Source organism: Magnolia sinica, chromosome 6 (genome assembly GCF_029962835.1).
Source record: "Magnolia sinica isolate HGM2019 chromosome 6, MsV1, whole genome shotgun sequence".
Taxonomy (NCBI): Eukaryota; Viridiplantae; Streptophyta; class Magnoliopsida; order Magnoliales; family Magnoliaceae; genus Magnolia; species Magnolia sinica.
Genome location: NC_080578.1, coordinates 9,584,400 through 9,608,289, shown reverse-complemented (window position 1 = coordinate 9,608,289; position 23,890 = coordinate 9,584,400). Strand labels below are relative to the sequence as shown.

Genomic DNA, 23,890 nt, shown 5'->3' with positions numbered 1-23,890 from the left:
TCACGCGTTCCAGTCATCAGGTTCGCATCATTAGATTCAATGGACAACCAACGGCGTTAAATCAAAATACACTCTCGTTATTCACCAGAGGAGTGTATCAGCCTGATTTTTGTCATGCAGCCATGTTTGTAAGCATCAGTTATCTCAGGGTGGAGCCCATCATATTGATGGTTTGGATCATTAAACCATCGCTTCCATGATTCAACGGTTCAGATTTAGCATGGAGTGGGTTCATTAACTGACTCGTGTGGTTTTGAGTCCAGTTGGATCTCATCCGAGTTGGGAGTGGGCTTGACTCGACCGCATCTGGGGTGATCCGGGGATCAGGTGTGAAGATTCCGTGTCAGCTCGGATGAGCGAGTGCCGGGATCGTCCGAGTCTCAGAAATCCTGGCACATGCAGTAGAAACCAAAGCAACCATCTGGATCACACCAGGCCTTGGGCCCCAAACGGTATAAAGATTGCTAAAGGCTCTGCTTTAATTTCCTCCACTCCACAAGTGGGGCCTTGTAGTGACATTGATATGATAGGCCCCACTGTGGAAGGCCCTTGCAAATATCGGAAGTAGATGCACGGTTCAAAACAAAATTCAGCAGTTCACATCCAACAAAAAATAGGGAGTGAATAGACAGACATGATCCTCAAATCCTGAAGCTTTTTGGAATCACCACCATCCACTGTGTGGTCCATCATAAAAATGGTCTGGAAAACCCAACCGCAGGCTCCAGTTGAAGGCATGAAAATTTATTATCAGGCCAACCAACCATTTTATACTACATGGAGGTCATAAATCCTCGAGCGAAGGTTGGTTTTAAGTATCATTACAGCCTTGAGTACAGACAAGGGACAAGCGGGCCACTCCGCTCAGCAATCTAGACCATTGATATGGTGGGCCAGAATGTGGATAAACCAAGCCTTAAAAATCTAAAAGATTGGAAGCTTGTAGAAAATGAAAATTATCCAATACTGAGACATCATAGCTCCTCCCAAAAAAAAAAAAGGCTCTTAAAAGTTCAGATTTTGAAATGCTGGGTAGATTCCAGCAGTTTAAAGGGTGTTTTTCCCCCTTTGAAAGGATGATGATTAATACAATTTCCCCAAGAACTCGTACAATTAGTTGGAAAATATGGCAGAAGAATGGAAAATATCGACCCAAACGAGGAAGGCATCACCATTCACATCCATCATCTGAACCATATTTCCATCCACATGGCAGACCCTACTCAGTCACACCAATTTAAAAAAAATCGTACCCAGCCTGCAATACTGACTGCCCATTCAAACAGAACTTAGCCTGAAGAATCGTTAGCCTTTGCCCCTTTTCATCTCCAGTGACGGTTCCCATCCACCCGTTGATTCAGTTACAATCATCCAGCGCTACTGATGGTGGGGTGCGCAACGGGTGCTCTGCTGGCATTTTGCGCTATGCATTATGATCATAGTACAATGGATGAACACAGAGTCTTAGTAAACAATATCGAATAAGTCCATCATAATTTGTGTCAAGGAAGAATGCTTCAATGCATAGTAAAATCTACATAGCCTGGAGATGGCCTCTATTGCATCTGCCATGACAACAAAACGAAATTAAAGAAGGAAAAGAAGCCCAAAAAACCAACAATTATGGACGGTTAGATTAGCACCCATGATGAACTTTATATGGAGTCAAGTCATGCTTCTCCAGTTATCTCATTAATCGTTGCACAACACTGCCACCCTCGTGTGACCAGCACACTCTTGTAATAACAAAACTGGATCATACCATTCGGTCGATGATGCAGCTACTGGCTCACATCCGGTTTCTCATTCCCACATCCCTTCCGATTGCAAACCGTGCGGAAAGGGTAGTTCAGATTGCTGCATTTGGTGCAAGTCCAGCTACCTTCTGGAGCACTTGAATCCTTGTTGCCAGATGCAGACCGGTTTGGACCCTACAAAAAAATAAATTAAAAATTAAAAACAACAGAAAAGATCAATACAATTCACAACATATTTATGTACATTGGATGCATCTTGAAATTGCACTCAGGAAGAATTGATTTCTACCCGTTGCCCGTTCCATGCTACCATGTGGAACATCAACATTGAGCAGAAAGGACAAAATGGATAGACTAATGCGGGATCCGTTTTCCATGCCTTTCCCAATGCTGCGCCTTTGTTAATGAAGGCTGGCATCGACTACATGTTTCCACAGGTTCAAGCATAAAAGGGAAACAAAAAACCATTGTAATAAAACTCCTCCCACAGGTTCAAAAGAAAAGACACATGACTCTATATGTAGAGGTTCTTGAATTGCATAGTTGTATGAAAACTCCCACTCAAAGGAACTTTTCCTTATTCTATATAGTCTACTATTCTAGAGGTTGAAGTTCTACATTTGTCTAATTGAAGGGAAACAGAATTCTTAACTGTGCATCTGACCATTATCAACTCTTCTTGACTTCTTTGAGAATTCCTGAATTATTATTAATATCAGGGAAGCGTAAAAATATGATGCAACTGAGAATCCCCGACGTACTTCCTCAATGCCTGTTCATGTATGTTAGCGGTGAAGGTGGAAAGAAATGAGCTCACAGAGAGTTCTCTCTTCAGTATCTTCTTTCCAGAAGACAGTTCTAGTAAAATTCTCATACATTCGGGTAGCTAGCAAGGTCTCAGGAGAGATGGTTACCAAAAGCACTTATTTGTGGCTTTGTCAGATTTCTTCTTAAGAAGATTTCTTGGCATAAAAGGTGCTCTTTCATAACAATGCAATGGACCTGAGTTGGATTTCATCACAGTTTATTTTCAGAGCAGGTGTAATCCACTGGTATTGGTTTTCCTTGAGGTTGTTCCACCACAATCTGTGTTCACTATAGGCCATTTCATTGCAGTGAAATCAATTAGGCTCTTGGCTGGCAGTGAAATCAGTTTCAGGAATGTTTTAAATCCCACAGCTTACAATTTTAAAAATAATAATAATAATAAATAAATAAATAAAAATTCCTATTTTTTGAAGATTGCAAATCCTAGCATTCGAGTTAAATACTTTGAAAAAGGACTCGAGATTCATCTTACATCTCACTGATAGAAGTATGCATGGATGTGATACTTCAGTCAAGCTAAGTAGGTTTACCTTGTGGTCTGGATGGAGATGAAATACAGTTGCAGGTGAGAGTGACTTCTTTCTAATATTTAAATGTTCTAAAGGCCTGTCTGAAGTGACAATTCATGGGGAGAACAAAGGAATTCGTAATCATTATTTCCCAAAGTACTATTGAGGAATGGATTCCACAGGATTCCATTTAAGTGGCGTGTTTGATTTGCAAGTGTAATATCTCCACTTCATTTTACAACAGTCACCATGATTCTCTTTGCAAATCAACAAAATAATAATAATAATAATAATTACACTTCTACATTTTATTTTTTCATGAATTCACACTTCAGGCCCTAAACGCACTACATACTTCACGATGAATGTTAAATATGGTTGGGGTCTGGGCACATCTTAAGATTTCTTTCTTTTTGTACTTCATCCATTTAATGAAAGAAATTATACAATTTTGCAATTTGATTTCCTAGTGACCTTGTTCCAATTTTACAATCAAATACATTTGTTAGAATATAGGAGGTTAGGCTCATTCACTAAAAAGGGCGATAATAGAATGTCACATGAATAAAACATGATTGGGAATAAAAATAGTTTAAAATGACTAGTAATGAAAGGGCAATGAAAACCTACAGGAGTGGGTCTGGCAGCTCCACATTTCTTCATGTTGCATGTGGTCCTAAAGGCAAAGTTAACATTGTCACATTTGGGACAGATCCAATCTCCTTCAGACAAACCATCTGGCCCTGCAGAAATATTCAGAATCAGTTGGGAAAGCCTCAAAAGTCACTCAAAACAGCCAAGCTGAAGATGGAAACCTGACTTATTGAGGCAAGCAAACAACATTTTTTTTTTTCTTTTTTAAGAAAAACTCACCTTTGGATCAAGAAAAAGAAAAATAATAAATGAATATTATAAACACCTTTTCTGATGAACTAATTCAAATTTAACGAGGCAATGAAACCCAATTGCAAGACGAGTTAAATAAGCATTATTTCATCATTAATAAACATATCTGTCATCTCCATTTATTAGATCACGAAATTACAGAACCAGTAGTAAAATAACACAAAAGCATAAACTTAAAAAGAATCATCATTTGGGTATCTAAGAAATCCTACCCCTAATTGACTAAAAGTATAAACTTAGTAAAGATTAATTTACATAAAACCAAAAGAATGAGGAAGCTGTGGAATTCATTAGCCTCACGGAGAGGCTAAATAGATGATCCCCTTGCTGAGAAAAGTGGTGCTTGGAAGTGGGGATATGAAAAGTCCATGGTATTTTCAGTAAAATCTACAGTCTATATTATTGGAAAATTTTCTATGTTAATGGAGAACTATTGTTATCTGGGGCCCCCAAGGGGGTTGCATTGGTTGACTTACAAATGTGTATCATTTGCCTTCGTAACAAAGAAACAGTCGATCATTTGTTCCTGCCGGGCAGATTCTTTTCCCTATTTGGGATTGATTGGGTGATGCGGCAGTGAAACAACAGGACTTTATGTAAGAAGGTACAAGCAGTAGCTGTGTCTTTCCAAAGGGCAAAAGTGGGAATGGAATGCTTTGTTGGCAAGGGGTCTCACGGTTGTAATAAAAACCAAGAATGTTGAGAGAGTTTTGTAAGATTAAGGATGAGAAGATTCCTCATCATCCTCCACTGCTTTAATTGTATCTCTTCTCTTACTTATAAAGTCAAGTAACAATAATAAAAACATAGAACAATCTGCATCATGCTGGAAAGGAAAAGAACAATCTGAAACATATCATCTAGTTACCTCCACGGCGTTTTCGAGATGCATTATTATCGGGTAAGCCTACTTCAGACCATGGGGCTGGCACCTTGAGAACCCAAAACCCAGCACATACTCAGGCAAACCATAAAAAAGGGGTGAAAAAATAGTTAAAGCAAAATAGCAAGAGGGCTCAATAAGGCATACAGGCAATGGGGACCCCCGAAATCCAAATCCATATCCATCCATTGCAGGCCCATGCCCATAACCAATGCCTGCTTCATCAACAAAAATTAGTTATTAGAGGGAGAATGAATGATGTGAGCATATCACAGATGAGAGAGAGAGGGTCTAACCTCCCAAGGGTCCGGGTGGACCATATGCAGACAGAAGGCCATATGGTGCTGCAGCACTTGCAGGTGGCCCATAGTTATAACGGATTCCAGAGAGTGGAATTGGAGGTCCGTAACCACTGGATATTCCAAGTGGCAATGGTTGAGGAGCTCCGATGCCTCCGAAATAAAAGGGAGGAGCATGCTCGAAATTGCTAGGGAGAGGTGCTGACCCCATTCTCTGTCACATCCAACACCATATTCCATCACAATGACTTAATCATAAATTAAAGCAATAGTTAAATTGGGGAAAAAAATAAGAAGAAGAAGAAGAAGAAGAAGGATTCTTTATTATTTTTTCAGGATACTTAGTAACATGCTGACTTGGCTTATTGTCACAGTTGAATTGGGGGCCCAACGATATAGGTGGGTGAACATCAAAAGATTCTCTGTTCGGGTTGACAATACAACTAGCCACCCAACTAACTCTTTCAGCCGACTTTCTCCCTCCCAAATTCATCTCTTCCTTCCTTTGTCTACATGTGTTGCACGTGCCACAACCCTACTTTACTTCAACTGGGAAATGTGGGCAAAGATAACTAAGACCGGATCAGACTGAGCTCACTCTGAGTTTAAGGTAAAACCAAGTTTATTTAGTTCCAGATTTTCAGTGAGGTTTAGGGCCTGTTTCGGAGAGTGGATTTGAAACCCCCTGGATTTGAAATCCTCTTATTGTGTTTGGCACCCTAGATTGAGAATCAACTTTAATCCAAAAGTAGCTATTCATAGTATATTTGCAAAGGTTTGAATTTAATTACTAAATAAACTTTAATATCTCTAATTAGTGAACTTATGTAATTTTCGACACAATGGTTGTAATAAGCCCGTTGAAACATCTACTTTGCTAAAAAAATGATGAAATTCCAAGTCTCGGATGGGCCACAAGCACAAGATCACGTCCGAGTGACCAACCAATGATTTTTAACCGTTGATTTACATGGACAATGGTTGGACGGTGCTGATCATAGTATTAAAGAAATTATAGTGATACAATTGATAAGCTAATTATTTTAGGATATCATTAGTGGGCCATGTGTCCAATAGATTAATAGTCTAGTGATACACATGTTACATATGCAACTATGGGAATGATTTTAGATGTAATCCAAGGTCTCACCTTGGATTTCAAACCCCCTGATTGAGGGGATTTGAAACCCCTAGTTACTTTAGGGTGCCAAACAAACTAGGGGATTTGAAATCCCCTCAAATCCCCCCAAATCCATGGTGCCAAACGACCCCTTCGTAACTTAGCAAGTTGATTGAGTTGGTATGTTTTTTTGGACCTTGATACAGACTATCTATTCCTTTTGTAATTGTATGTGGTGCCCACACACATGCACGAGAATATGCACTCATGTATGCATATATGGTAACTAAATTTTGGAATCAACTCAAGTTATGTGGTTTGCTTAGATTAGTAATGTAGGGGCATTTTCACACCGAGCTCGAGTGGGGTGGCTTGTGGGATGCAAGGGCACACCTGGGGTGGGCAGCCCGTGTGAGGCAGGCCCCACTCGTGTCAAGCAGGTGGCTTGTGTGAAGTGGAACTCATGTGAAGTGGGGCCCACGAGGGGGTTCAACCAAGGTCATAACCCATGGGATATGGGGCTTGGGCTATGAGATAAAGGGATTGATTTGACATGCTCTATCAGTTCGGGCTTTTAGAGCGAGTGGTTAATTATCATGCATCGAAGTGGTATCGGAGTGGGAGGTCTCGTGTTCAAGACTCCTCACCGGGAGTGATTAATGCAGGGGCATTTTCACACCGGCTCGAGTGGGGTGGCCTGTGGGATGCGGGGGCACACTCGGGGCGGGCGGCCTGTGTGAGGCGGACCCCACCCATGTGAAGCGGGTGGCTCGTGTAAAGTGGAACCCATGTGCAGTGGGGCCTCGGCCATTTCACTCTATCACGAATCATACCATCAATTAAGCCATAGGTCCTCAAGTGTTACTACCTCCACCCAAGTCCTTTAGGACCTTCCCCTTGCCCTTTTTAAAGCTTTCAACTTGAAACAACTCACTCCTAATTGGTGCAGTTCTTGGTGTTTGTTGCACATGTCTAAACCATCTAAAGCCCATTTGAACACACCCTCCAAAGGAGCTTTTGAGCCCAAAACGGTGTTTTGATCCAATCAACAATTATTGTTGTACGTTTGGATGCACTTTGCAAATCCCAGTCTCATCCCCTGCCTGACAAATTCAGGGGATTGGTTTTTGCTGAGTCGACCAAAAAAGAAGGCTTGAAACCCCACCTACTCCAAAGTTCCCTTGAATGCATTCATTTCTAACTCTATCCTACCTTGTCTTGTTATTCATCAATCTCACCATCCTCATTTCAGCTATGCTCATCCTATGAACTTGTTGTCCCTGGACTGCCGAACATCCTCTCCCATCTTAAGTTGAAGGTTCTTATTTCATCTTTTTATTGCTTGGAATGCATCTGGTATGTGTTAAACAATTTTTCTGATTACTGGAAACTTACAGTACTTACTGGATTTATTTTTGCATAAGCATTAAAACCTTTCCAACTCGCTGGAAATTCCATCTAGTTTCTTGAAATCAATTTCTAACCTCATGAAATCAATCCATACAAACTGGAAATTGTGAATAGTTGCTTGATTTTTAGCTTGAAAGCTTATTCCATTGGATACTTTGCAAATACTTGATAGTGTTGGAAATCAAACCAGGGCCATCTGATGACATCACATTGCAATTGATTGGGTAATAAACCTAGATCAATCCACCCCAATCGTGCTCAGCAAGCTTTTCTGGCACAGACCTTAACTGTTAGTGGATTAGCCTTTTTGGGTAACACGCAATAGTTATGGTATAGTGCAGGGCATGTTCATTATGGTATTTGAGCGGTCTGCAGTAAAAATGCACCAGTGGGTTCCCTGCCGTTCTTTGCAAAATTGCAGCTAACTAATTGAGTGCCTCACATCCTCAGCATCAACTTGGGTGCCTGCGTTCATTACATTATTCGAGCAAACTCCATGTGTGTGTGGGCCTCATGCCCAAAAGGGTGTCTAGCAACAGCCCCACCATAACACTCCTTCGCTTGCTTGCCCTTTGAGTGTGCATGTGTTAGTTGGGCTGGGGGTGAATACTGGGTGTAACCATGTTGGCACGCAGGTGTTGTCAATGTGAGCCTCCAGAAACTGGGCAATAGAGGTAGGTTCATATGTGGTTCACAGCCGATCTTCAATTTTTTTGCCAATCTACCTTTAAAAGTCAACCCATCATTGACGGGGGAAAGATAACGATCATGATGGTGATGATGGTGATGATGATGATCCTTGAGCTGGCTGAACAACAATCTCTACCAAGAAATTCTATCAAAATTCCTATTTGCTGCTGAGCTAGAGTGATGAGTCACTGCTAGGTCACTATTATCGATCGCAATAAATCTCCTAGTCGGTGGTACTATCAGATCATACAGTTCACTCTAACTCAATGATGCTTCTTCCAAGTATCAAGTGAGTTTCCCAACATTAAAGTACTTATTTAATGATTATAGTGACCCAAAAAAAATACAAGGATAAAACAAACTGATCAGATTAACAAATCAAATGCATTACACTAAAATTTAATTACATGGCAGTTCATCTAGCAATGCGGAACTCAGAGGAGCTCATAAAACTAGCATTTGCACATATTTCTGAAATGAAGTGAGTAATAGAAAATGCATTATCAATGAAAGCACTGAAAGTGGCATACCGTGGTGGTTGATGGTCGAGCAGCACCACATTTTCCACGGTTACAAACAGTTCTAAACCCAAAGTTCACATTTCCACATTGAGGGCAAGTCCAATCTCCGTCATTTTTAGCAGCTGCACGAATAAAAATGTTTAATGATGCAAGTAACTTTACAAGTTTTGGGCAGTATCTAGATTATAATCATCTTTTTTTCTTTTTCTTTTTTAATCCTAGGATATCGCCTCATAAAAATGTTTAATGATGCAAGTAACTTTACAAGTTTTGGGCAGTATCTAGATTATAATCATCTTTTTTTCTTTTCTTTTTTAATCCTAGGATATCACCTCATTTCACTTCAACGCAATCCAATCTAAGTATTCTTGCAAAGCCATCCACCATAAAAGACTAACAAAGCACTGACCTCTGACTATTCTAACATTTATAGATTGACTAGGATGAAAATTATTAACGGAGATGGATTCCTGGCAATGGAGGGAATTACCAGGTTCGTATTGAATAACTGTCATGTATTTTTCCTGTTTCTTCCTACCATCTCTTTATCTTATAAAAAAGGAAAAAAGGCCAGATGCTGATTACAAAGAAAAGCATGATATCAAGGTGCCTCAACCTGAACAAGAGATCTGCAGTAGGTGAACTGAACCATAAAAGATTAATGCGGATAAAATCAATGTAAATAAGTCAAAGGAATAACATCCTACTCATCAGCAAAACACAGTTCACTGATGCCTGGACATGGATTCCATGCATGCAGGTCCACAGTTCAGTGACTCAAACCATTGATATGATGGGCCCAGTTAATGACAGTTGATGCCTCAAAAATCTTCTAGATAGGAATATGCTAGTTCTTTGATCAATTATCTACCAAGAGATAGTTAAGAATAAAATTTAGAACAAGTCCACGTTCAGTGGAAAACAGTACAACAGTAAAGAACAGGGTCTTCCAATGTCTGAGAATTCCAGCCATGATGGGTCCCATTGGATCAACAATATTCTAGTTCTTTGATCAATTATCTACCATAGATAAGGATAAAATTCAGCACAAGTCCATGTTCAGTGGAAAATAGTACAACAGTAAAGAACAAGGTCTTCCGATGTCTGAGAATTCCAGGGCATCTCCGACCACGACGAGACCCTCTAGATCAACGATTTGGATGAAGAAAACATGGCACCACATGTTTTTGATGATGAAAAGGCCCAAGAATTCCCCAAGTCTATGAAAAGAGAAGAATACAAGGAGCATGGATTTGGGTGGAAGATAATAGTACGGTGGTAGCCGTTATGGCCACTGTTACCGTTACAGAACACCTTGTTCCCCAGGCCACCCATTTCCTAGGTAACCCCAGAAATGACACCCCAGCTTTTACCTGGGGAACACATTTCCCATGAAAAAGGTGAGAAAAGGGCCCATCTTCCAACCCTAGCACTCTTCTCCTCCATCTTCTCCCCTCCTCTCCTACCATCTCCTCCATCGTGTGGAACCTTCAAGAAGAAGGTATGAGTTTGAGCTTGAAAATGACACAAGTTACAAGCACATCACCAGTAAAGATGGGTTGCTAATGGATTCAATGTTGATTGTAAGGGAAGCTTGTCGGGGTTTGATGTGGATTGCCATCAGGATAAGAGTAAGAGTAAAAAAGTAGAGGAGATGGAGCCTGACTGAGTCTAAGAGTAAAAAAATCAGGTTCAAGGACAGTTTCAGTTATAAGAAGAACCCACCATAACAAGTGGACAACTTAGTTTTTTGCCCACAAATTTATTCAAGCATCATTAATGGATCTGTCCCTGAGATTGGTTGCCGTAGTGAGTTGAGTAGAGAGAGCTTAAGGAAGATGGACCGTAGAAATATGTTTTCTCCTAGACCACCAAAAGTGCACGTCTTCAAATGCTTTTACAATTTTCTTTTGAGAAAATACCAAAACTACCTTATATGAAAAGCCGTATACTATTTATATAGCTATCGGCATAGGTCTAACGCCAGGGATTAGCAAATCCTTCTTCTTGGTAATAAAACGTTATCATCCAAAATTTATTCCCATCCATGAATCACGTGCTATGATATGTGCATCCACTCATGCACACAATGCCACAGGACATATGGGATTGTTCCCATGACTTTACTGTTGAGTTGTTAATGGAGTCAAAGAGTCGTCGCACAGCGTTGTAGGTAGTCACATAGGCTACTAGGTCTGGGAGAATAAGTCAAGTAGGGAACCAATTAGTTGAAGTGTAGGACATGTATCATGTAGTTGAGTAGTTGTGGATAATGTCGCTATTTAATTATATGTTAAATAATGAAGAGGAATCAACTAGTCTTCTTTCTTCTACAAAAATATTACAAGTTGGTTCTCCTTGAACCGAACCAACTTACGTTCGTTTTTATCTTACCACTATTCCACCAAAAAAGAAGAAAGGCCATACCAAAGTGGTATCAGAGCCACCTTCGACAATGGCTGACCCCTGAGTTCATGAGCATGAGGCTGAGATTGGGCGGTCACAAAAATCGTCAACCAAGCAGGAGTTGATGTTAGTTAACATCCTGCAAAAGCAGACGGCCATAGATATCAAGTATGACCATCTCACAACTTCTCTTCAGAAAGATAAGGCCAAAGGTCTGAAGGGCGATCCCATGTCCAACTTTAACGAGCCGAAGCCAAAGGGGATTCTTCACAATTCGATTCGGCTAGGACCATTGAAATAAGGTTGCTCACACTGGATTTTCCTTGCTACAATGGGGAAAATCCATTTGGTTGAATTTATAGGGCCCAACAACTCTTTGCTTACCATCAAATGACACCTGACCAACAACTCATCATCACATCCTTCCACATGGAAGGGGAGTCACTCTAGTGGTTTCAATGGTTGGAGAAGGCCCATGGCCCCATGTCTTAGGATGAGTTTGTTAACGCATTGAACACTAGGTTCGGTCCCACAGAGTTCGAGGACCATGTCAAGGCTCTGGCCAAGCTGCAACAGACGACGTCGTTGCAGGATTATTAAGCTCAGTTCAAAAGGTTTGTTGACTGCACTGAAGGCTTGAGCGAGTCTTTCCTATTGAGTTGCTTTGTTTGTGGGCTTAATGATAAGCTCGGGCTGAACATTCAAATGTTCAATCCTAAGTCCCTTATAGCGGCAATCGGGTTGCGCAGGCTTCAAGAGGAAAAGTTTATTGCAAGAAGGAAGCTAAAGCAACTTGCAGGAGTCAAGGCCTCCACTATACCCAGTTTAAGGGCGTCCAAGGGGACCACACCACCAATCAAACGGCCAACACCAGTTGAAATCAAAGAAAAAAGGGATCGAGGTCTCTGTTATAACTGCAGTAAGAAATTCCATCCAGGACACCGTTATAAGACAAAAACTCTTCCTTAAAAAAGGAAACTTGCAAGTGAGGAGGAAGAGATCAATGAAGAGCCTGATAAAGTTGAAGCGGTGAAATAAGAGCCTCAAGAACCCTCTCCAGAGATCTCGTTACACGCTACTGCGACAGACACCCCAAACCATGAGGGTTGAAGGTCGTATCAACAAGCAGCTAATGACCATCTTGATCGACTCGGGTAGCACACGCAACTTTATGAATCCAACCGTGATCAGAAGGGCATGTATCAAGGTGCAACGTGGTGACCAATGTGAAGTAATGGTGGCCAATAGTAAAAGGCTCACTAGTGTGGGAAAATGCAAGAGGTTGGGCATCATTGTCCAAGAATTACCTAATCTCACCAATGTCTACCTCCTACCCTTGAGTGGGTGTGACGTGGCCCTAAGAGCTCATTGGCTACGTACATTAGGACCCATTCTTTGGGACTTTTTAAAGATGCTTGTGCGGTTTTCCATAAAAGGAAGGGAGTACGAGCACAAGAGATTCTCGCCAAATGGGACCAAGGTGGTCGAGTGTAAAAGCATCATGAAACTATTTGGAAGCAACGCAAAGGGGTGATGTTGCACATCAGTAATTTGAATGGTCAACAAAGGGGTAATGTTGCACATCATAGAAAAAAGAAGACTATTTGATTCCTATTCATTGCTCAACACGTAATTAAATAGTTACATCACCTATAAAAACTCAACTACTTAATCACATGACACATGTCCCACACTTCAACTAATTGACTCCCTACTTCACTTATTATCTCACAGATCTAGCCCACTAAATTACCTACAACATGGGTGTAATAACTCTTTCACTCAATCAACAACTCAATTGTAAAGTCATGGGAATGATACCATGATCCCTCATAGCATTGTGCATGGACGTACGTATCACCCCCTTGCTCAATGGTTTGTCCAATAAAACTTAGAAGCCATTTGCTGAAAACATACCAATGTGAAACATGTATGGTATATCTGGCAATCCATCAAGCGCAGCTGACCGTGAAAAAGGCATGGCCCAAATTTTAGGGTGGCTTGTGCATCATGTGGCCCACTTGATGGAAGAGTTGGATTGGATCTATCACACGTATTTGAAACAGTGCTGATTGTGCAATGGATGTCTTAAAACAAACTTCAGATTTTTCCCAGGAAACATCCAGTGCTAATCAAACAAATTTCAGACTTTCTGCAGCAAACAACAGAGTCTCAATCAAACAAAATCTACCAGTTTCCCAGAAGCATTAAACCTCCCTGGATTTCCATGGTAAACATAAAAACCAGGGAATAGCTGTTGTTGATAGATGTCTTAAATCTATCAAACAACCTCAATGACATCAAGGAAATTTAGCCAGCCCAAGAAAGCTCAGCCGAAAATCTAGCAACATATTCTTTTGGAATTTGCGGGAAGTTCGCCAGCCTAAGGTCAAGTTCGGCTAGCGGAAGTGTCGGTCGGCTAGCCCAAGCTCTGCTTAGGCCAGCCGAAGGTTACGCAGTTTGTGTGCGGACTGCGTAAATTTGAGGTGGTTTCCGGACTATTACAAGTCAGTGCGAAAGTAAGATTTCCTAATCTATAAATAGGAGTTCCTAGGGCCATTCTACAACATGCTAAGGCTTTCTAAAGTATTCCAAAGGGTTTCGAGAAGGGATTCTAGGGTTTCAAAGGGTGTAGCAAGGGTGAGATTCGAGGTTGTTCGAATTGGGTAAATCTTTTCTCTTTGTAATTTATGCTTTCATAGTTGATTTATGTCGCCTTGTGCCATGGTTTTTTCCCGAAAGGGTTTTCCATGTTAAATCTTTGTGTTCTCTTGTGTTTGCTTGGTGCTCTTGGATTGCTATCCTAGATCCATATCTGTGTGATTCCGCTGAACAAATCTCAACAATAGCATTCCCTAGGAAACAAACACGCCCTCATAGAAAGATGGAATTGACGCTCCAAACTCTATCATAGGTCCTTAGAGAACAAGCACCAATTCCTCCTTCATAATCATCTGCCACAACCACAATTCCCACTACAGTAACTACAATGAAAACATCAACAAGTACAACACACATCGGTACTTCCAAGCCACCAAAACACCAACTGCAGACACATGTGCAATGACACTTGGGGCATTAAAATCGATACACAGCAATCTGCCTTTTTTTTTTTTGTGGGGGGGGGGGACGAAACTGCAATGGTACGGCAATGCATCCATGGAGGCGAATTCAAGTGCATATAAAGTGAAGAAATCCAATGCAAAAGCAAAATCAACGAATTCAAGCAATAAACCCAGGAAAACAGACGACAGTGCCGATTTTTATATATCCACCCCTAAAATTGACATATCCACCCCTACAAGAGTAGTTTGGGAATGGAAAAAACTCACCATCGTTGCGAGAGCGTTTCGACAAGGAGTTGCGATTATCAACCTGAGCGAGAGAAGAAGAAAATAAAAAAGGCCAAGAAAAGTGAAAGAAATCAGAATCATGAAAGAGAAGAGGACAGAGAAGAAGGAAAGAAAGAGAAGGAGAACAAATACAGGGTTGTGGGTGGATGCTAAAACTCTAGGTTTAGAAGCACGTGAGTTTCTCGTGCTCTAAAACCCTAGGTCTTTGAGATGTTGATGAGAAGAAAGGGAGATGAAGGAGATTGAGGCAACTGACCTTGGCGGAAGCCATACAGGGCTCAGCTCAGCACAATTCGCTGCAGACAGACAGACAGTGTGCTGATTAGGGTCATATCTGCGGCATTTGATGACTCGAAGGAGGGATTTTTTTTCTCTTTTTCTCTTTTCTTTTTTTATCGTTCTTTAATGAAACTGAGAATTTAATGTCCCACGAAAAAGAGAAGTGGCCCAAAAACACTGCGGGGCCCACCTTAGTTGCCAATCGCTATGTTCGGATCACCGACTTCTATTTTATTTTTTTATCGTTTTTTGCGCCCTTCCTTCATGCATGCTAGACTGCGGTGTTTTGTGACTGTCATTTGATATTGTCCGCCACAGCCAGCCCGCTGCTTGGACGGTCCGGATCAACAGGAATGGTATGCGGACTGTTGATGAGTTGGAGGAACTGCTCTCATGGTCGTGGTTGTGGCTAGAGGTGTACACAAACCGTGCTAGCCCGGTTAACTTGCTCGACTCGGCCCGAAAAAACTTGACTCGGCCCGACCCGGAACTGAGTTCAGGTCAGGACGGGCTAGTTTCTGCAGCCCGAAACTGAGTTCGGGCTGAGTTCGGATACGTCCAAGTTCGGCCCGACTCGGCCCGAAACCCGACTCGACCTGTCCCGACTCGGCCCGACCCGTCCCGACTCGCCATACGTGTATATATATACCCCTTTAAGAAAATCCCTAGGTCGCTTTCCCTTTCCCTTTTGAGAAAACGCCCGACCCCAGCCGTCCCCACCAAACCCTCTCCCCTGCTCGCTCTCTCCCTGCCCGACCCCACCAAATCTCTCTCTCTCTCTCTCTCTCTCTCTCTCTCTCTCTCTCTCTCTCTCTCTCGTCCGACCAGTAGAGGCCGTCCGCCTCTCTCTGATCGTCCGACCAGCAGAGGCCGTCCGCATCTCTCTGCTCGTCCGACCACCAGAAGTCGTCCGCCTCTCTCTGATCGTCCGACCAGCAGAGGCCGTCCACATCTCTCTGCTCGTCCGACCACTAGAAGTCGTCCGCCTCTTTTTGCGAGGTCGTCCGCTCTCTCTGATCGTCCGACCTGCAGAGGCCGTCCGCCTCTCTCTGCTCGTCCGACCACCAGAGGCCGTCCGCCTCTCTCAGTCTCTACTCGTCCGACCACCAGAGGCCGTCCGCCTCTCTCTGCTCGTCCGTCCGTCCAACCACCAGAGGACCTCCGCCTCTCTCTGCTCGTCCGTCCGTCCAACCGCCAGAGGACCTCCGCCTCTCTACTCTTCTCGCCATCCGTCCAGCAGAGCTCGCTCGTCTTTCCGTCTAACTGCAACGAGTATGATTTCTCTCTCTCTCTCTCTCTCTCTCTCTCTCTCTCTCTCTCAGTGTGAATTCCAAATCTCTCTCTTTTTTGTGTTTATTTCATAATAATAGGAGATTCTGAATCCAAGATGCCAAAAACGGCATGGCCGTTCATCGAAAGTCATGGTAAAACATCACCTTGATTGGATGAGCTTAACCCTTTTGAAGTGGGCCATCTTTTATAACCATCCATTTTTAGGTGTTATAGATCGGATGCATGGCATGATCAAATCTTGCTTCTTTTGATATATAGAATAGACATTTCAAGATGATGATTGGAACTATTTCGTTTCTTTACTTGCAAGTGACTCCATTTTTTCATGACGCTAGGACTATTGTATAGCATGATTTTTACAATCTAACATTTGTCCCAGATGAAAGAATGAATAAACAGTTGAAATTGATGACTGATCATGACACATGTCACATAAAATAAAGAAATTACATCCTCACCTGAACGGCTTATTGCTGTGAATTTAATACGGTTAAAATGAAACATAACCAATGGTCCTTATTCACTGAACAAATGGTCCATTAATCAGAGTTTAGAACTCTTTGATCAATCTAATTTTGAAATTATGACCAATCTACAGTTGGTATGTAGATTTGGACAGTTTAACTTGAGTTATGCACATGACAATATTTAAGTTCTTAGTGCATGTATATGAATCATTATACTCTCCAGCAACCAAGAGAGTATCCTGCATAACCCCTTGGCAGTTTTACCTCAAAATCCTATAGTAATTCTTATTTTAACAAAGTAGTAATTTTGAGAATTGTGGGCTGTATAGTATATGTATGACATCTAATCCGTCCAACAAATACAATCCACCAAGACAATCAGATGAACTGAAAATATGTGTGATTTAATCATAAGGCGGGTTCACAAAAATATACACCACCCTATCTATTCAAAATTCACATGTAACTCATATGATGAACGGGTTGGAAGTCATATACATGCCACATGGGCCCCACAAATTTTAATTTTTCCCTATTTAAAAATAATAATAATAATAATAATAATAATAATGAAGGCATTTTGGCCGTTTCTCTCCCAAAAAACACTACCCTGATAGCATTATAGAATAAAATGACAACTCCTAAGAAATTTCGTGGTAAAAAATCAATTTTCCTTTAAATTTTCCTCCTGGTAAAGGAGAAATTCTACTGATTTTCCTGCCAACTATTTTGAAGTCACCCTTCTATGGACTAGGGGATCCCTGATGTGTGTCATTGGTGTCGTGTGGCCCATCTAACATTCAAAATGAGCGGTATGGATATTGCCTTGGTACGCACTCAGCTTCTGTATGCATCACACATGTACCTAAATCTAAACCGTCTAAAAAATTGGATCTACGCTGGATGGAATGTAGCTTGATTTTCTTTTGCTTTTAAATAGGACTTCATGTATGAGTATATAGTATATACTAGAAAGCTCCACATGAAATCTTTTATCACAAATGTTTTCTGTTTTTGTTAGTTAGTCTTAATCTATGCTTATACCAATTGCCTATTAGATACATTTTTATTTTTTTGTTCTTGTTGTTGTAGTATAGGATAATCAGTTGCCCATTTGAGGATTTCTATGTTGCCAGACATAGATTGAGTGTGTTCATGGATGCATAGAAATTCTCAAATTGTCCCTTTTTGGACAGTTCAATGTTGGATAGATAGTAATGTTTTCATTTATTCTAATTTAAATGCACATACTTGTTTCGGTTCGTCTCTCCTAATTCTCTTTGGATATATTTCTTGTATTTACTTCCTCATCAAATATCCACACTTTATGTGGATAGTTGACGTGTGAATCAAATCCAAGATTAATATATTCTGGAGAGATAAGGGGAGATGCTGCCGAAATTTTGGCGTGGCATTTAAATTGAATAATGAAAGCATTACTATCTATTCAACATTGAATGGGTAACTGATTTAATTATTTTTTATATTTTTGTTGTAATATAGGATAATCAGTTACCCATTTGAGGATTTCTATGTTGCCAGACATAGATTGAGTGTGTTCATGGATGCATAGAAATTCTTACGTAATTGTCCCTTTTTGGACAGTTCAATATTAGATAGATATTAATATTTTCATTTATTCTAATTTAAATGCACATGCTTGTTTCGGTTTGTCTCTCCTAATTCTCTCTGGATATATTTCTTGCATTTACTTCCTCATCAAATATCCACACTTTTGTGTGGATAGTTGACGTGTGAATCAAATACAAGATTAATATATTCTGGAGAGATAAGGGGAGATGGTGTCAAAATTTTGGCGTAGCATTTAAATTAAATAATGAAAACATTACTATCTATCCAGCATTGAATAGATAACTGATTTATCAGCTTAGGAAATTCTTTACTAAGGTATAAGGATAAATGAAATTGTTTCATATCTTTAGATATGGCTAGCGAGGATGAAGTCCAACCTAACCCTAGTGTCGGTGCGTCAGCCACTTCACCACTTGTTGTTGAGGGAGAGGGGTCTTCAGCTGCAAACAAAGGAAAGAAACGGTCAACTGTCTGGGATGATTTTGAAGAAGTAGTAGTTAACAATGTCCTTAAGATTAGATGTATGCACTGCAAAAGTCTATATACCAAAAATGTCGGGGGGTCGACGTCTCATTTAAACAAACATAGACAAAGCTGGGCAAGGAGACCTAGACTTCCACGTTCAGGCCAACAATTGCTATCATTTACAAAGTCCGAAGGATCTGCTTCAAAAGGTACGCTTACCACTCATAAGTTTGAAAAAGAGAAACTAAAGGAGTGGTTTGCAAAGCTTATTATCATTGATGAGCAGCCATTTAAGATGGTAGAGAGTGAAATATTTATGGGATACAGCAAATACCTTAATCCTCAGTTTGAGAAGGTCTCCCGTGTTACTGTGAAGAGGGAGTGCATGAAGATGTATGCCAATGAGAAAATGAAGCTGAAAGCAGTTTTAGATTCGGTTTCAAGGGTAAGCTTGACGTCTGATATGTGGACGGCGCAAAATCAAAGAAAGGATTACATTTCATTGACTGCACACTATGTTGATGAAAATTGAAAACTCTACAAGAGAATATTGAACTTTCGCCACCTTCCACCTTCCCATTCCGGTTTGACTGTTTGATTGCATTTACAACTGTATACGAGATTGGGGCATTAAAAAAAGTCAGTTCATTAACTTTAGATAATGCTTCAACAAATGACAGTGTAATATCATTCTTACGTAACCAGTTCAAGGCAACTGACAATTTACATTTTGAGGGAAAAATATTTCGGTGTTGTGCACACATTCTGAACTTAAATGTATAAGAAGGGTTGAAATCAATTGACCAAACTATAGAGAATGTGAGGGAGAGTGTGAAGTACATTAGAGGCTTGCCGTCAAGATTGAGTATATGGAATGACATCGTCCAATGTTAGAATTTGAAGTCTTAAAAAATGTTGAAGTTGAAGCTAGATGTATACACATGTTAGAATTTGACTTTTGAGATGTTGGATTCGGCCCTGTAATTAAAACTTGCATTTCTAGAATATGCAGCGTGTGATAGAACATATGCTTGGTTGCCTATTGAAGATGATTGGAGTAAAGCGAAAGAAATTCACAAAATTTTTAAGGCTTTTTATGATTCTACAAAAATATTTTTTGACAATAAGTTTCCTATAACAAATATGTTTCTTCCAGCTATGTGGAAGATCAAAGATGCCCTGAAGAAAGCTGCTAATGACGGTCCATTTTTTCTCCAAATCATGACAGGTGGTATGCAAATGAAGTTCGATAAGTACTGGGATGATTGTCACCTGATAATGTCTTTAGCTGTTGTTCTTGATCCTCGGCGCAAAATGAGTTATATTAAGTATATCTTCACGAGGATTTATCCTACTGAAAAGGCAATATCTGAAACCTCGAAGGTTCGTGACGCAATTGAAGCATTGTACAACGCGTACATAACCACAGTGTCCACACCAAGCGTTTTTGAAGTTAGATCGCAAGTTGCTTCAAGCTTGGACGATGATGATTTCATGTCTTTCTTAGAAAAAGAAAATACAGACACAAGCACGAAAGAATCAGAGTTAGACATATATCTCAAAGAGTCGGTCATACTACGACAGGATTCAGAGTTTAATGTTTTGGAATGGTGGAAATTGCGAGTTAATGAAGGAAAATATCTTACACTATCGACGATGGCACGAGATATTTTATCAATTCTCATTTCAACAGTGGCATCGGAATCTGCGTTTAGCACAGGGAGCAGGGTCGTGAGCAAGACTAGAAGTTCCCTTGCACCAGATACAGTAGAAGCATTAATTTGTACACAAGATTGGTTGCGTCCGAGTCTAGGAGGTGTTCTTGATGAAGAAGATGAGGAGAATGTGAATGAAGCCGCAACACATGAAACAACAGCAATATGATGGATGTTTGGGATGGATGTTATGATCTTCTTAGTTTATTTGAATTTGCAAATATTGTAATAGGTACTTTTTTTACTTTTATTTTTATTTATCTGTTATGTTGAAGGATATTATGCAAGCTGCGCAATGCATTTCTACATCTGTCTGCTGACTTTTATTTTTATTTATCTGTTATGTTGATGAATGTTATGCAAGCTGCGCAATGCATTTTTACATCTGTTTACTGACTTTTATTTTTATTTATCAGTTATGTTGACTTTTATTATTTTTTAATCCATAAATTGCTTTTATCTTATGTCGATATTTCATTATTGTTAAAAAGCCTAAAATACTTTTCCAACACAATATGTAGATATGTCTTCAAGCGAACCATCGATTAACGTTTGTGACTATGATTCCTTAGTCCATTCTCCAAAGTCTGGAAAGTTCAAGATTTTGTGTAATTTGTATGGAGCCAAGTTTGTTAATAAAACTAATCGGCTTAGATTACACTTATCCTGTCGGGGTGGAGATGCAAGACCATGTCCTAAAGCCTCAAAAGAAATCCAAGTTATTTTCCAAGCAGTTCTTGATTCAAACAAAAAAGCTTCCACTCCTCAATCCAAACTTTCTGAGGCAGAGAAGGAAGCTAAACTATTAGCATTGGAAGAAGAACAATTTCAACTCGCCTTAAAGCGCAGTATGGAAGAAGCTTCTACACATCAGCGATGTCCTCCAAGACCACATGATGTCGAAGCAGGTTCAAGCTGCACGGGTAAAGAGAAAAATAGTAAGAATTCAGCTAAGTTTCTCTCCAGTCTGGGTGCGTTTTACAGGACGTTGGGAACTACGTATAAATCTTCTCACAAACATAGTTTGAAAAATCTAATTCAAACTATACAAGAGGAGGGCGATAAAAAGCTATCTCCACCTTCTGAAGAGGGAGAGGTGAATGAGTACGTATATGAAGATTTATGTAGCAGCTCGGGCTCAGATGAATCTCCTCGACAGTAGTTAGTAGTGTATGACTGTATTCAGTTTGTATAAAATGTTTTATTTTATGCTTTGTTAAATGTATGTAAATGTAGTAAAATTATAATATATCCTCTCTCTCATGAACTTGTAAATTATAATGGGACGCGGATTACCTACCAAAGCCCTTCTCATAAACTTGCCATAAGGTTCGAAATTGGCCCGAACTCGAAGGTTCGAAACTGGCCCGAACTCGGCCCGAACTTGCCCGATTGTTGCCGGGCCGGGTTCGGGCTGGTGATGTTGGCCCGGTGACCAGGCCGGGCCGGGTTCGGGCCTGGTGCGGCTGTTGAACGGGCCTGGACGGGCTGAGGCCAGTTCGACTCGGCCCGACCCGTGTACACCCCTAGTTGTGGCACGCGGATAAGGTGGTGTTGCCCGCAACACCTATGTGGTGTGGTGATGTGTTGGGGGCTGTGCCCAACGTGATTTGCGTTTTATATCCATCCCGTACATCTGTTTTAATAGCTCATTTTAGCGCATGAGGCAAAAAATGAGTCAGATGAGAAGCTCAAGTGGACCACACCATAAGAAATAGTGGTGATTGAACACCGTCATAAAAAACTCAACGGGCCACAAGAGTTTTGAATCAAGCTGATGTTTGTATTTTCCCTTCCATTCATTCAGCATGTTAGAGGGCAAACAAACATCAGGGAGCCCTGGAAAGGTTTCAACAAATAAACATTACAGCGGACACTAGAAGGATTCACCTGTCATTATTCCCAACTGATCCAGCTTTGGATCTGCTCCATTGTTGGGTTCATGCTCTAAAATGTCAGATGTATGGCATAGATATAAAACACGTGGGAGCAGATCAGGTGTCACACGGGTAACATGGTAGTGGGTGTTACTCTGACCGTGGGGCTCACCTTTGATGAATGTGATATATATCCACGCTGTCCATCCTTTTTCCCATACCATTTTAGGACATGGTCCCAAAACTCAAGCAGATTCAAATCTCAGGTAGACGACAGTGGAACAGGCGATTCACTTGCACTCCAAAAGAACGTGACTCGTCAGGTGGGTTGCGCGCATGCATAGAACACTAACCAAGAAGGCCCACTGTCATAGAATACGCCCACTAGGAACACCGTAGAGCACTGGAGCACCTGACATTAGAGTCGCCTGATGAGTGCAACGGCAAATTTTCTCAGATTGAGAGGCCTGTTTCACGTTACCCACATGATGAAAGGCCCAGATCTCACATGCATGTGCCACAAATGACCTCTTCAGCATCTTCCCCTGAGAATCGCCTACCCACCGGAAATGGACTCGGATTGCGTAGTAGGGCACGTGCCTGGGTCGATGCTGTGTGATACTGGAAAAGCTGTGGGCCCATCATGATGTATGTGTTTTATCCTCACCTGCCATCCAAGCCCAAAACGGAGGCAGACCACACCATAGGAAACAGTAGGGGCGTACACGAACCGAGCTAGCTCGGTTAGCTCGCTCGACTTGAAAAAGCTCAATTCGACGTGGTACGAAGTTGAGTTCGAGCCGAGTTGAGCTGATTTTTTGAGGTCGAAAATGAGTTCAAGCCGAGTCCAAGCTTGCCCAACTTGACTTGACTCAGATCAGACCTAGCTCAAATCAAACTCGGATGGAACCAGTTCGGTGACACAGTTACTTTGATATTAATGTTGCTCACAAGTGTTTGATGACATGACTCAAAGAAGTGTAGCCGGTGGCAAGGAAGATATGTATATGAAATCAATACCCCTCCTTTTTTTTTCTTTTTTTTCTTTTTATATTGCTTAGAAGGTGCTTGATAAGATACCCGTAAAACTATTGCTGCTATCTCAAATACAATTAGATTTTGAAAGTACAGTCCAGGTGTTTGTGAAAATGCATCAATGGTGAACTCAGATCAATCTTGGCTTGAACTCAGCCCGATTTGGCGCGAGCTACTGACCAAACCAAGCCGAGCTGGCCAGTCAGACTCGAGGACTGAGCTGAGCCGAGCCGAGTTGAGGTCAGCTAGTGGCCAAGTCGAGTCAAACTGAGGCCAACTTGACTGGTTCAACTCGATGTACACCCCAGGAAACGGAGGTGATTGAATGCCCACCATTAAAATTTTCTTGAGACTACAAGAGTTTTGGATTTAGCTGATATTTGTGTTTTCTATTCATCCAAGTCTGTTTGACTAATCAACACGTAGGATGCCAAACAAACATTACAGTGGGCCTTAGAAAGTTTTTAATGGTCAACTTTCAATC

General features: G+C 41.0%; 1 protein-coding gene across 1 annotated transcript; it reads right to left on the bottom strand.

Moving 5' to 3' along the window:
* Positions 1–1,464: 1,464 nt before the first annotated feature.
* On the bottom strand, positions 1,465–15,093 carry LOC131248205 (ranBP2-type zinc finger protein At1g67325-like). The gene is made up of 8 exons (XM_058248346.1): positions 14,939–15,093; positions 14,662–14,704; positions 8,933–9,045; positions 5,180–5,396; positions 5,031–5,098; positions 4,869–4,932; positions 3,725–3,837; positions 1,465–1,931 (listed from the first exon to the last, which is right to left on the bottom strand). Exons 1-8 carry the CDS (start codon positions 14,951–14,953, stop codon positions 1,782–1,784), a joined length of 783 nt encoding a protein of 260 aa, XP_058104329.1. The 5' UTR covers positions 14,954–15,093; the 3' UTR covers positions 1,465–1,781.
* Between the last annotated feature and the right edge of the window lie 8,797 nt (positions 15,094–23,890).

Coding starts and splice junctions, on each gene's coding strand:
- LOC131248205 (XM_058248346.1), bottom strand. Junction 9,046..14,661: donor GAAACGCTCTCGCAACGATG/GTGAGTTTTTTC, acceptor TTATTCGTGCAG/CTGCTAAAAATGACGGAGAT. Junction 4,933..5,030: donor TTCGGGGGTCCCCATTGCCT/GTATGCCTTATT, acceptor TGGGTTCTCAAG/GTGCCAGCCCCATGGTCTGA.